The 15,142-nt window shown below is 40.2% G+C and overlaps 1 protein-coding gene across 1 annotated transcript in view; it reads left to right on the plus strand.

Moving 5' to 3' along the window:
* Window positions 1–15,142, plus strand: part of ENTREP3 (endosomal transmembrane epsin interactor 3) — a 186,791-nt gene that overhangs the window by 29,848 nt on the left and 141,801 nt on the right. Inside the window, exon 4 of the mRNA XM_053703354.1 lies at window positions 7,137–7,265. Within this exon, the coding sequence (XP_053559329.1) occupies window positions 7,137–7,265 (129 nt within the window). The remainder of the gene's footprint in view (window positions 1–7,136; window positions 7,266–15,142) is intronic.

Here is a 15,142-nt window from a genome sequence, read left to right on the forward strand (position 1 = left end):
AACAAAAATGCTTCTAGTAAAAGTATATTACTGTTTTCTAGCAGCATATGCACATATGCTGTGAGGGCCCATGAACCAGTATTCAAACACCACACTTTCACAGAGTCAGCAATAGCTTGTATGACACAAATTGTCTTCACAGATACAAAACACCACCACCAACAGTACTCTGAGCTTGAATATTGGTGCATGGGCTCTCACAGCATATGTACGTGTGTTGCTAGAAAACAGTAACAACTTTCACTAGAAGCATTTTTGCTAATGGAAGTATATTGCAAACATTTTTCTATTTCTTTCTATCCCTTTAACTTCTTTTCTTCTATAAAGGTAAGACGAGTCCACGGATTCATCCTTTACTTGTGGGATATTATCCTTCCCTACAGGAAGTGGCAAAGAGCACCACAGCAGAGCTGTCTATATAGCTCCTCCCTTAGCTCCACCCCCCAGTCATTCTCTTTGCCTACTCTAAGTACTAGGAAGGGTAAAGTGAAAGAGGTGATAAAATATTAGTTTTTAATTTCTTCAAGCAAGAGTTTGTTATTTTAAATGGTACCGGTGTGTACTATTTACTCTCAGGCAGCAGATGGATGAAGACTGCTGCCTGGAGGATGACGATCTTAGCATTTGTAACTAAGATCCATTGCTGTTCCCACAGAGGCTGAGAAGTACAGGAAACTTCAGTGTGAGGAACGGTTTCATGCTATGCAGCAATGAGGTATGTTCAGTCATATTTTTCTGGAGAGACTGTGTATTTCAGAAAGGCTGACATTATACTCAGGAGGGTAAGGGTAAGCAGTAATCCTAGAGCTAAAAGAAGGGCATTACTTAGCTTGCATATGGGGCCAGTTTCTAATATGGTTGACACTGAATCAAATGTTTGTGAGCAAACTTTTTTTGTTGATTGGGAGTGCTTTAACGTGTCTGTGGGCAATAAACATTTTTGGGCAATTTTATTAGGGCACACATGGATTAATTTTCAGGTCTTAGGACCCACATGGCTAGTTATAACCGCTGTGATGCAGTTCTTTAAGGCTGAGGAAACATCGAGTGAGATGGGCGGGGCCTATTTTCACGCCTCAGATGCGCAGTTGGTTTTGTCAGTAAGCAGCAAGCTCTAACTCCTGAGGGCCCTGGTGGATGTTTTGGGCCAAATCAAAGCTTTTACCCCACACTTTCGATCCCTGAGGGCAGGTAGGGCCACAGCAGGGCTGTGGCAAGGTGCTGAGAGTGTTTTTTTCCGGATCTGGGCCTATTTTCAATCCGGTTTGGAAATTAAGGGGTTAATTGTTAAAAAAAAATTGTGATGCAATCTTAACTACCTATAGTGTGTCTACATACAAAATTTTGAAAAAATTGGTGCATGTTTAGACTGTTTTGCAGAACGTGTATACTTTTTTTCTCTTAAAGGCACAGTATCGTTTTTTAAGATTGTTATTTTTTCACTAAATAAAGTGTTTTCAGACATGTTCAACATGTCTGACATTGAGGAAAGTCAATGTTAAATATGTTTAGAAGCCATTGTGGAACCTCCACTTAGAATGTGTCCCTCATGCACTGAAAGGTCAATACATTGTAAAGAACATATTTTAGCTACTAAAAGTATGATTCTCAGTCAGAAGAGAATCAGGTTTTGCCATCTAACTCTCCCCAAGTGTCACAACCGTTAACGCCCGCACAAGCGACGCCAAGTACTTCTAGTGCGTCTAATTCTTTCACCCTGCAAGATATGGCCGCAGTTATGAATACTACCCTCACAGAGCTTTTATCTAAGCTGCCTGGGTTGCAGGGGAAGCGCAGTAGGTCTGTTGTGAGAACAAACGCTGAGCCCTCTGACGCTTTATTAGCCATATCCGATGTACCCTCACAATGTTCTGAAGTGAGGGATTTGCTGGCTGAGGGAGAGATTTCTGATTCAGGAAATATGTTCCCTCAGACAGACTCAGATATGACAGCTTTTAAATTTAAACTAGAACACCTCCGCTTATTGCTCATGGAGGTTTTAGCGACTCTGGATGATTGTGACCCTATTGTAGTTCCAGAGAAATTGTGTAAAATGGACAGATTCCTAGAGGTTCCTGCCTACACTGATGTTTTTCCGGTCCCTAAGAGGATTTCGGAAATTGTTACTATGGAGTGGGATAGACCAGGTATTCCGTTCGCTCCCCCTCCTACTTTTAAGAAAATGTTTCCCATATCTGACGCCATGCGGGACTCGTAGAAGACGGTCCCTAAGGTGGAGGGAGCTATTTCTACCCAGGCTAAGCGTACAACTATACCTATCAAGGGCAGTTGTGCTTTCAAAGATCCTATGGATAAAAAATTAGAGGGTCTTCTGAAGAAAATATTTGTTCACCAAGGTTTTCTTCTCCAACCTATAGCGTGCATTGTTCCTGTAACTACTGCAGCGTCCTTTTGGTTCGAGGCTCTGGAAGAGGCTCTTCAGGATGAGACCCCATTAGATGATATTCTGGATAGAATTAGGGCTCTCAAGCTAGCTAATTATTTCATTACAGATGCCGCTTTTCAATTGGCTAAATTAGCGGCGAAGAATTCAGGTTTTGCCATTTTAGCACGTAGAGCGTTATTGCTTAAGTCCTGGTCTGCTGATGTGTCATCAAAATCTAAGCTTTTAGCCATCCCTTTCAAGTGTAAGACCCTATTCAGGCCTGAACTGAAAGAGATCATTTCAGACATCACTGGAGGGAAAGGCCATGCCCTTCCTCAGGATAAGACGAATAAGATGAGGACCAAAAAAAAAAATTTCGTTCCTTTCGGAACTTCAAAGGTGGTCCCTCTACCTCTTCCCCTGCCGCACAGCAAGAGGGGAATTTTGCTCAATCCAAGTCAGTCTGGAGACCTAACCAGACTTGGAACATGGGTAAACATGCCAAGAAGCCCGCTGCTGCCACCAAGACAGCATGAAGGGGTAGCCTCCGATCCGGGACCGGATCTAGTAGGGGGCAGACTTTCTCTCTTCGCTCAGGCTTGGGCAAGGGAAGTTCAGGACTCCTGGGCTTTAGAAATAGTAACACAGTCCAAGTGGTATAGCACTTAGATAACAAGGTGGTGCAAGCTGTAAGGGTACCACACAAAACCCTTAAAGTAATAACACAGTCCAAAGTGCTGCTGAATTCTTTGGACTGTGCTTTAGAAATAGTAACCCAGGGGTATCTTCTAGATTTCAAAGATTCTCCCCCAAGGGGGAGATTCCATCTTTCTCAATTGTCTGTAAACCAGACAAAAAGAGAGGCGTTCTTACGCTGTGTAGAAGACCTATATACCATGGGAGTGATCTGCCCAGTTCCAGAAATAGAACAGGGGCAAGGGTTCTACTCCAATCTGTTTGTGGTTCCCAAGAAAGAGGGAACCTTCAGACCAATTTTGGATCTCAAGATCCTAAACAAATTCCTCAGAGTCCCATCCTTCAAGATGGAGACCATTCTGACTATTTTACCAATGATCCAGTAGGGTCAATATATGACCACTGTGGACTTAAAGGATGCGTATCTACACATTCCTATCCACAAAGATCATCACCAGTTTCTCAGGTTCGCCTTTCTGGACAAGCATTACTAGTTTGTGGCTCTTCCCTTCGACTTGGCCACAGCTCCCAGAATTTTCACAAAGGTGCTAGGGTCCCTTCTGGTGGTTCTAAGGCAGCGGGGCATAGCTGTGGCGCCTTATCTGGATGATATCTTAATCCAGGCGTCAACTTTCCAACTAGCCAAGTTTCACACGGACATCGTGGTGGCTTTTCTAAGATCTCACGGGTGGAAGGTGAACATACAAAAGAGTTCACTTATCCCTCTCACAAGAGTTCCTTTCCTGGAAACTCTGATAGATTCGGTGAAAATTTTTCTGACGGAGGTCAGGAAATCAAAAATTTTATCCATCTGCTGAGCTCTTCATTCAATTCCTCGCCCGTCAGTGGCTTAGTATATGGAGGTAATCGGCTTAATGGTAGCGGCAATGGACATAGTTCTGTTTGCTCGCTTGCATCTCAGACCACTGCAACTTTGCATGCTCAAACAGTAGAATGGGGATTATGCAGATTTATCTCCTCAGATAAATCTGGACCAAGAGACCAGAGACTCTCTTCTTTGGTGGTTGTCACCGGATCATCTGTCCAAGGTAATGTGTTTCCGCAGGACAGCGTGGGTCATAGTGACAACGGACGCCAGCCTATTGTGCTGGGGTGCAGTCTGGAATTCCCTGAAAGCACAGGGATTGTGGACTCAGGAGGAGTGAGAGTGATATTTAACGCGCTTCAGGCGTGGCCACAGCTGGCGTTGGCCAGATTCATAAGATTCCAGTCGGACAATATCACGATTGTAGCAGATATCAATCATCAGGGGGGAACAAAGAGTTCTCTAGCGATGATAGAGGTTACCAAAATAATTTGATGGGCAGAGACTCACTCTTGCCATCTATCAGCAATCTATATCACAGGTGTGGAGAACTGGGAAACGGATTTTCTAAGTCGTCAGACTTTTCATCCAGGGGAGTGGGAACTCCATCCGGAGGTGTTTGCACAATTGATTCGGCAATGGGGCACTCCAGAATTGGATCTGATGGCGTCTCGTCAGAACGCCAAACTTCCTTGTTTCGGGTCCAGGTCAAGAGATCCTCAGGCAGTACTGATAGATGCTCTAGCAGTACCATGGTCGTTCAACCTGGCTTATGTGTTTCCACCATTTCCTCTCCTTCCTCGTTTGATTGCCAGAATCAAACAGGATAGAGTTTTGGTGATTTTGATAGCACCTGCGTGGCCACGCAGGACTTGGTATGCAGACCTGGTGGACATGTCATCTCCTCCACCATGGACTCTGCCATTGAGACAGGACCTTCTGATTCAAGGTCCGTTCCAGCACCCAAATCTAGTTTCTCTGCGGCTGACTGCTTGGAGATTGAATGCTTGATCTTATCCAAGCGGGGTTTCTCGGAGTCGGTCATAGATTCCTTGATTCAGGCTCGAAAGCCAGTCACCAGGAAAATTTATCATAAGATATGGCGTAAATATCTTAATTGGTGCGAATCCAAAGGCTAGTCATGGAGTAAGATCAGGATTCCTAGGATTTTGTCCTTTCTCCAAGAAGGATTGGAGAAGGGGCTATCAGCTAGTTCCTTAAAGGGACAGATATCTGCTTTATCAATTCTACTGCACAAAAGTCTGGCAGATGTTCCAGACGTTCAGTTGTTCTGTCAGGCTTTAGTTAAAATCAAGCCTGTGTTTAAACCTGTTGCTCCGCCATCGAGTTTGAATTTAGTTCTTAAGGTTCTTCAAGGGGTTCCGTTTGAACCTGTGCATTCCATAGATATTAAGCTTCTATCTTGGAAAGTTCTGTTTTTAGTTGCTATCTCTTCGGCTCAAAGAGTTTCTGAACTATCTGCATTGCAATGTGACAAGCCTTATCTTGTTTTCCATGCTGATAAGGTGGTTTTGTGTACCAAACCTGGATTCCTTCCTAAGGTTGTTACTAATAAGAATATTAATCAGGAAATTGTTGTTCCTTCTCTGTGTCCTAATCCTTCCTCTAAGAAGGAGCGTCTATTGCACAACTTGGTCGTGGTTCGTGCTTTAAAGTTTTACTTGCAAGCGACCAAAGATTTTCGTCAAACATCTTCTTTGTTTGTTGTCTATTCTGGAAAACGTAGAGGTCAAAAAGCTATGGCTACCTCTCTTGCCTTTTGGCTGAAAAGCATCATCCGTTTGGCATACGAGACTGCTGGACAGCAGCCTCCTGAAAGAATTACAGCTCACTCTACTAGAGCGGTGGCTTCCACATGGGCTTTTAAAAATGATGCTTCTGTTGAACAGATGTGTAAGGCTGCAACTTGGTCTACGCTTCATACCTTTTACAAATTTTACAAATTTGATACCTTTGCTTCTTCTGAGGCTATTTTTGGGAGAAAAGTTCTTCAAGCAGTGGTGCCTTCTGTTTAACCATCTGTCTTGTCCCTCCCGTTCATCCGTGTCCTGTAGCTTTGGTATTGTATCCCACAAGTAAAGGATGAATCCGTGGACTCGTCTTACCTTTATAGAAGAAAACTAAATTTATGCTTACCTGATAAATTGATTTCTTTTATGGTAAGACGAGTCCACGGCCCGCCCTGCCATTTTCAGACAGATTATATTTTTTTGATTTAAACTCAGTCACCTCTGCACCTTGTAGTTTCTCCTTTTTTCTTCCTGTACCTTCGGTCGAATGACTGGGGGGTGGAGCTAAGGGAGGAGCTATATAGACAGCTCTGCTGTGGTGCTCTTTGCCACTTCCTGTAGGGAAGGATAATATCCCACAAGTAAAGGATGAATCCGTGGACTTGTCTTACCATAGAAGAAATCAATTTATCAGGTAAGCATAAATTTAGTTGTCATGATAGAATACCTAGGTAGGCTCAGAAGCGTACCCGTCTAGCACTTTATGCTAGTGTGTTTACAATGCATAAGATTTTTACAAACATTATTGCAAACACAGCTGCAATATAATCCTCAAGACACTTGCACAATCCTGAGCTTGCTTACTTATACTTTCATAGATTTCTAAATATAAAAAGAGAAAAATATTGGATTAAAAAAAAAAAAAGAGCACAATTTATATGAATCATGAAAGTTTAAGTTTGACTTCCATGTCCCTTTACAATGTAAAACTGAATAATGTTATATTATCCCTTCTGGGTCCCATTTTGGATATTTATAAAGTATCAAATTAGAAAAAGATCCTGTCTACACTTATGCAAAGATGCAAAGCATTGTGTGACCTTATTATGTAAGAAAGATTTCCATGCTACCTCTAAGCACTGACATGCAGTCACAAATTTCTGCCCATAAACTAAAACACTCTAAAGGTTACTTAAATTGTATCTAAAACCTATCCTTATTAATATTTGCTAAACTATTTGCCATTTAATCACAACTAAACTAGAAATCCTGTAGAGAGAAACATAACGTTGCCTTTTCAGATGTAGTGGGAGAGATTTATATTTGGCTCTGCATTGCTGTTGTAACCCCATAACTGATTTTTTTGAAGCATAATAGTGATCAGCCGTTACCCCTATAAAAGCCCTTTTGGATTCTGCCCATTCACATCTACCCCAAATCTAATGTTAAATCACATTTCTTTCTTTTTTTTTCTGAGGAGAAAAACTGGTGTGTTTGCTGTCACGTGTTGCCTGAGGATAATATCCCACCCTTGTGTAATAAAGATGTAGAGATCCTGACCATGTATCCGAATTCTGACTGCAGAAGCATCCGTACAGCTCTAAAGGTAATGAGTAAGCCAAGTCTTTGTGTCTCTCTCTATGGGCACAAAAATGATTGGCTTTGTTAATTGTGCTGAGTATGGTATTTATGTTTCTTAACATGTGGTGAGAGGCTGGCTTATGAAACCAACCATGGGTGGAATTTCCAAACAAGAAAAGATGACTATATCTATTACTTTTTACTTTTCTCTCTCAATATCTATAGATATATAACTGTCTAACATTAATGTATTTCTATCTCTACTCATCCATCCTCATTTCTGCTCATCTTTTTCTCCCTCCCACTCTCTTGTTCCCCTTATTCCTCATCCTCCTCTCTTTTACCATGTTTCACTATCCTCTACCTGCCAACCTGTGCTTAGAAGCGAGTGTAAGGAGGAAGGATCTTGGTGGCCAATAGGCAAAGACTAGGTGTTCTGGGGAAGGTTTTCATTATTTGTGGTGGGGTAAAAGTAGCTTTTCTCATAGATAAACTGTGACACAAATAGAGCAAGTAGGATGCACTTAAAAAATTTACATAAAAAAATGATTGAGGGAATGCTATTATCTTACCTTTCTTCCACAACATTGTTATTCATCACTTGTCATTCCTCAAGTTACCAAAACAATTGGTGAGTGTTGCAGGGGGTGGAGCTGGAACCAGTCATGTCTATCAGATTTATTGCAATAATATTTGTTTTACTGCACCTGCAGCTACATTTCCCCATATACAGAGCTGATTGATAGCTGTAGATGTCATTCTATTGTGCAAAATACTGCAATACAATTGAGATGATTATATTTAGTTATTACAGTAGAAATTCTGTGGCCACAATTATTGTCATAGGTTCACAACTGTTCTTTGGAAGAAGAGTTTCCAGAATGATCTGGTATTTTGTTTTCTTAAAACTTTTTTTCCCAAGACCCAGTGCAATAATACCACATACCTTCACAAACCTACTTTTAATAAAATAAATAAAAAGAGAGAAGCGCTTGACCTAGGAACGAACAATAGCATAATTGTTTGTTCTATGGCTAGTTGCCACCCAAAAAGCAGCCTCTTTTTGCTCAACATGTGCCTTTCACAGAGAAGAACTTTCCTGTAGTATATCAGTCTGATCCTGACTTAACTGTACAGTCCAGCCCCAAAATACCAGGCAATCCCTCTTTTAACAAGAGAAACAGCAAAACCCTAGATGTTCGTTTCTGCCTATTGTGGGCCTCGTCAGTGAGGTGCAGCCATATCCCTCTAGGCACACTGAGCAACGGGTCCACGTCTGGATTCCCACATCACGCTTAGGGAGACTTCCCTAAGAGTCATAATTTGCATAAATAAAAAGAGAGAAGCACTCGACCTAGGAACGAACAATAGCATAATAGCTTGTGCTATGGCTAATTACCACCCAAGAAGCAGCCTCTTTTTGCTCAACATGTGCCTTTCACAGAGAAGAACTTTTCTGTAGCATATCAGTCTGATCCTGACTTAACAGTACAGTCCAGCCCCGAAATACCAGGCAATCCCTCTCTGAACAAGAGAAACAGCAAAACCCCAGATGTACATTTCGGCCTATTGTGGGCCTCGTCAGTGAGGTGCAGCCATATCCCTCTAGACACAATGAGCAACGGGTCCACATCTGGATTCCCACATCACGCTTAGGAAGACTTCCCTAAGAGTCATAATTTGCATAAATAAAAAGAGAGAAGCACTCGACCTAGGAACGAACAATAGCCGAAACGTACGTGCCCTTTCCCTTGTTCAGAGAGGGATTGCCTGGTATTTCGGGGATGGACTGTACTGTGAAGTCAGCATCAGACTGATATGCTACAGGAAAGTTTTTCTTTGTGAAAGGCAAGTGTTGAGAAAAAAGGGACTGCTTCTTGGGTGGTAACTAGCCATAGAACAAGCTATTATGCCAATATTCGTTCCCAGGTTGAGCGCTTCTCTCTTTTAATTTATGCAAATTATGACTCTTAGGGAAGTCTCCCTAAGTGTGATGCGGGAATCTAGACGTGGACCCGTTGTTTAGTGTGCCTAGAGAGATATGGCTGGACCTCACTGACGAGGCCCACATTAGGCCGAAACATATGTCTGGGGTTATGCCCTTTCCATTGTTCAGAGAGAGATTGCCTGGTATTTCGGGGCTGGACTGTACTGTTAAGTCAGGATCAGACTGATATACTACAGGAAAGTTCTTCTCTGTGAAAGGCTAAAGTATGCAAACAGGAAAAAATAAATGCAAAAAAGATTAATCTGAATGGATCTGACGGATAGATCTTTAATCTCAAAATATCTAAGAGTATGTACATATATAAAATATGATATGAATTAAAACTTGGTATAAATTAAAACTTATTAAAACATATTTAATAATACCAGGAAGACATACAAACATAAAAGAAAAAAACACCAAATACCAAGCACAGCTGGATGTGGCAATTCCTAAACAGTGGTGTCGCTATTCCTAAACAGTGATGTGCAAAAAGGTGCACATAAATATATAAAATTAATGTCTGTAGAGCATCTAGATGTGAAAATAACGTGTACATGTGAAAAATGAAAAAATAAAAATTGAAAAATCAGTTTTAAAATAATCAGTTGGAAAATAATGTTTAAAGTCAAATAAATCCTAATACCAAAAATAGTGTCCACCTAATGGCAAGAAAGGGGTCCACTTGATCCGTATCCCTGGAGTGGTCACAGTGATCCAAAAAATATTGTCATAATCCTGGGTGAGTGTGAGTAAATTTATTGGAAAAATGAAAAGTAAAAAAAAAATAATGTAGGCCAATGGGAATACCTGTAAAGCAAACAGAAAAAACAAAATGTGCAAGATATCGTTTTTAAAGGTGAAGTCAATTGGAAAACTACTCACCAATAATGTTTAGACAAAATCTACAGGTATTTCCATTGGCCTACATTATTTTTATTTTATTTATAATGAATTTTTTTTTTTTTAAATTTTCACACTTACCCAGGATTATGACAATATTTTTGTGATCACTGTGACCACTCCAGGGATACGGATCAAGTGGACCCCTTTAATTTTTATTTTTTCATTTTTAATTTTTTGATTTTTTCATTTTTCTAGTGACATTCATTTTATATATTTATGTGCACCTTTTTGCACATCACTGTTTAGGAATAGCCACATCCAGCTGTGCCTGGTATTTGGCGTTTTTTTCTTTTAAGTTTGTATTTCTTCCTGGTATTATTAAATATGTTTTAATAAGTTTTAATTTATACCAAGTTTTAATTCATATCATATTTTATATAGTTACATACTCTTAGATAATTTGAGATTACAGATCTATCCGTCAGATCCATTGAGATTAATCTTTTTTGCATTTATTTTTTCCTGTTTGCATACTTTAGCCTTTGGCGCTCCTATTCTACTTGTTTTAAGTTTACAATTTAAGGGATCTTTTATAGTGAGCTTGTATGCTTAATTAGACACAGTCAAATACATCACATATGTAATAGCTTCTCTGTGAAAGGCACATGTTGAGCAAAAAGAGAGGCTGCTTCTTGGGTGGTAACTAGCCATAGAACAAGCTATTATGCTATTGTTCGTTCCCCGGTTGAGCGCTTCTCTCTTTTAATTTATGCTATTTTTATACTTGTTCTGAAAAATTCTGAAGTAATATACAACAAGATAGCTGCAATTTTTGACAAAGTGACTAAAATGTGTGCATTCCTTATTCCTTTGTAGTCAAACATGAAAGTGTTGTAAAAGGTAATAACACACACTATCATACAACACAATTTCATAAACACCACACACTCACACACACACACACACAGTACAGCACACAAACACTCAGATACATCACACACACTCTTGAATACACCACACACTAACACACCACACACATTATCCTACAACACACACAGATACACCACACAGACATTCTCATACACATAGTTGCCAACAGTCCCTGGATGTTGTATTTTCCTGGATTGTTGTCCCCTCCAAGAGATTTGGAGGGCTGCAGCTGAGCTGGGGCATGTGTGACATAAGTTAATGGGGAGGTCGGTAAGGCTGTGCTTACAGCAAGTACTCAGAGCAGGTCTAGGCGGGATCCTTGATGAACCTTCTCTTAGTGATCAATGTTTAAACTGTCACAAATCAAAAGAAAAAGCACTTACAAACAGCTCCACCACACTGGGTAAGGAGCTGTGGTGATTTATAAAAGAGGGGGGATTACTTGGCTACTACTGTAGATAATTTATTGTTTGCACCTTAGCATTATTTAGTCCAACAGTAATGTTCATATTTTAGCATTCTGTATCTTCTGCATCTTACTAATTTTAACATGAGTTTTAAACATACACCACTTCCTACACACAGTGCAAAAATATGAAAATTGCTGTTAGACTAAATAATACACAAATAAATTTCCCCTAACAGCTCACCCAGTCCGGTGCTGTGCATAATCACATAGTAAGAGCAGCTGCACTGAGTGTTTGCTGTGTCTCTGCTCCTGTTTAATGCTGTGTTGTAACAATAACCATATGCCCAGAGACTGGTATTGTCAATATTATGGGGTAGGTGTTAGAGCTTGGTGCTGTAATCTGTTTAATAAGCAATGGAAAAGTCTAATTTATTCTATTACTATCAAATGGATTTGTTTTGATTACAGAACTGAGTGGGCAGAGCAATTGAACAGTATGTCATCAATACTCTGGTAACTTGCTTGGTTGCTCTGCTACAAAGTATCCCTGGAAATGTTTTTTAAATGTTGGCAACTATGCATACAACACACACAGGCATCCCACACACATACATACCACACACACTCTCATACAACACACAGACACACCACACAGACCCTCATACACACCACACACCCTTTCATACAACACACACCACACATTCATACTACACACACTCATACAGCACACACACACGTCTCGACCTGGTAAACATGGTTGTGATCCAGTAATGGCTCTCGACTTGTGATTTGAAGAACTAGAGTATTTTAGAAATAATCATTGGATTAGCTCAAGTTCATGTAGATTGTAAAAGCAGGTAAACAAAAAGTAGCAGTAACGACTGAAGTGAAACGGCAGCAGTGTGGAAAACAAAGTGGCAGCAGGTACACAGAAACAGCTGGGCTTGCACAGGAGTAACAATGAAATGGAAACAGAAAGGGTCTTATTGAATAATCCCAGTAGTTTGGCACCAAATTCAAAATGTTTGTTGTACCAGGTGATACATCTACCTAGGATGACACACACACCATTTGTGAGGACATTTATTTAGGGAGAATTTTTCAAGATCACATTGTTATTAACCAATAAAATGGAGGAGGCACACATGCCTTATTTTGTCTAGAATACATTTGTTGAAAAGTTCCATTGAATGACTAAAGTTCCAAATGATTCTAGATTGGAAACAATAATTATTTGTACTTGACAAGTTTTTCTACTTCACAACATTTAAAATGTAATCCCTTTAGACTATTATTGCAACAATGCAATCAAGCTATATTATAGTTTGTGTAGAGTTAAAGTGAATGTAAAGTCAGCTTCATGACTAAGGTTCTCTGTAACAGTTGTTTATAAAAAACTGGACTTTCATTCATCAATTTGTAAATATTTAAATATATACCTTTATTTTTAATAATTTATGTTGTTTCCCATTATTCTCATCCTCCACCCGGCATTCGCGCTCCGTTCGTGTTGATTATAATGGACGTCTTCTGAGCCAATAACGGCTCTAACCACAGGGGGACCCACCCCCTTAGGATGACGTAATGAGTCATTCTTGCGCTTGTGTTCTATTGTGGTTCTCAGCTCATTAGCGTAAGCGAGTGCACATTTCGCGCATGCGCAATAGACTAGTATACAGAGTTTTTTTAGTATAGAAGTATAGACTAGTATACGGAGTATTTTACTTCTAATTAGCGGTATTACAGGCTGGGGGTAGGAGATCCTGTCCTTCGCTTCGCAAAGATTGTATTCATTGAATGTACTGATTCAATGAATACTATGTTGTTTGACAGCAGAAACAGGAGTAACGCATGCGCAATGGCAGACTTAAACGGGAGCGCGCATTGCTGATACGTAAACGGCGGGTGGGACCGCTGTATACGTAATATGGAGGAGAATAAGGAAACAGTGAGTGGGAGGAGCGGGTAAAGTAAATGAACGATATTTACTATATAAAATTAAAAACAAATTAAAAGTTTTATTAAAAAATTATATTGGCGGTATCCTTAATTGGATGTTTGTCTACATAAATATATCATCCAAACCGGAAAAATTGACATTAACTTTAAGGCATTCATTATTGCATGCTCCACAAGCAGTAGCATTTTTCATACATGAAACTTTCGGTGCATGGTCACAATTTTCAGTTCGTCAAAATCCACAAAAGTTCTGGTTACCCTTAGTGCAAAACTCAAGATCTTCCATTAGCTGGACAACTTCCGCATCCTACCCTATCAGAATCGCAAGTGTGTCTCCAGTCTCTGAATTAGAAAAAAAAATCATCTGACTCTAAGCCTTCAAAGAATTTAACAGGTGCATAATTTTAGACACCTCACTCCTTAAAGGAATAGTCTAGTCAAAATTAAGCTTTCATGATTCAGATAGAGCAGCAATTTTAAGCAACTTTCTAATTTTCTCCTATTAACAATTTTTCTTCGTTCTCTTGATATTGTTATTTAAAAAAGCAAGAATGTAAGCATAGGAGCTGGCCCATTTTTGGTTCAGCACCTGGGTAGTGCTTTCTTTCTGATTGGTGTCTAAATGTAGCCACAAATCAGCAAGCGCTACCCAGTTGCTGAACCAAAAATGGGCCGGTTTCTAAGCTTACATTCAAATAAAGATAGCAAGAGAATGAAGAAAAAATTGATAATGAGTAAATTAGAAAGTTGCGGGGGTAATCTCTAAGTTTTTTTATAGTTTAGACATCTTTATCTTACAAACCCAGTTAATGTTGTCTCCTAGCAAGCCCAAGCTCCCAACACAAACCTGCATACCAAACCTATGCGCTTCAGTCAAATTGCGTAGATGCCGAGAGTGGTCACCATGGCTGAAACTACCTAGTTGCCGATACCAGAGCTAAGCCTACCACACACTACTCCACAGAAGATTGGGTTCTTGAGCACTGAAACTCATATTCAATGGAACAGTGTGAGAAGATGGCATGGGAAGGTGCAGCCATTCTGGAGACGGTACTACACGCAATAAAAACATGTCTTGAGTGCCTAGAAAAGAATATATGTGCTGATTGTGATAACATGTTTATGCCCCCTATGAAAGAAGAATCTCTGTCGGATTACATGAATACACAGCACATGGCTGAAAATGGCAATGGCGGTTCACACCAAGAACTGAAAGTCCTTCCAGCAGAGGTGTCTTGAGAGATTAATCAAGTTGCTAAGAAACGTATTATGTTCAGATCCCCAGCTCACCACAATACCCCTGCTGACCAGCTACAACAAGGTGAGGAGGATCCGGAACTCTTGTCAGAGCTATTTGTTGCCTTGGATGGTAGCCTCAATCTTGCTGAGGAGTTAAAAGCTACAAAGCAGCTTAGAATCAATTTTGAGACAGCGGTCGTCACAGAGCCCACACAAGGGGCCAAGTTTAAACAGTGCGATGTGACAGGTTTTGTGCCGATCCCTAATACGCATGTTGAGAGGCCAGGGAAACCAGGGTATATTTCTTATCAAGCACGATTCATAGAGGTCTCGGATGGAACGCTACTTAATTTAACCCAGACCCCAGACACCATTATGCAGCCTTTTGATGTATGGGATTTGATTATAAATATATGTATTCTAAGTCAAGATGAGGTCCAGTGTCAACTATCGATGCTACTTAAGAGGACTGGAGTAGGTTAACTACAATTCATGTAAGAGACACTCAAAAACATTTTTAGTCTAGCTCTTA

The sequence above is a fragment of the Bombina bombina genome, chromosome 1, assembly GCF_027579735.1.
Source record: "Bombina bombina isolate aBomBom1 chromosome 1, aBomBom1.pri, whole genome shotgun sequence".
Lineage (NCBI taxonomy): Eukaryota > Metazoa > Chordata > Amphibia > Anura > Bombinatoridae > Bombina > Bombina bombina.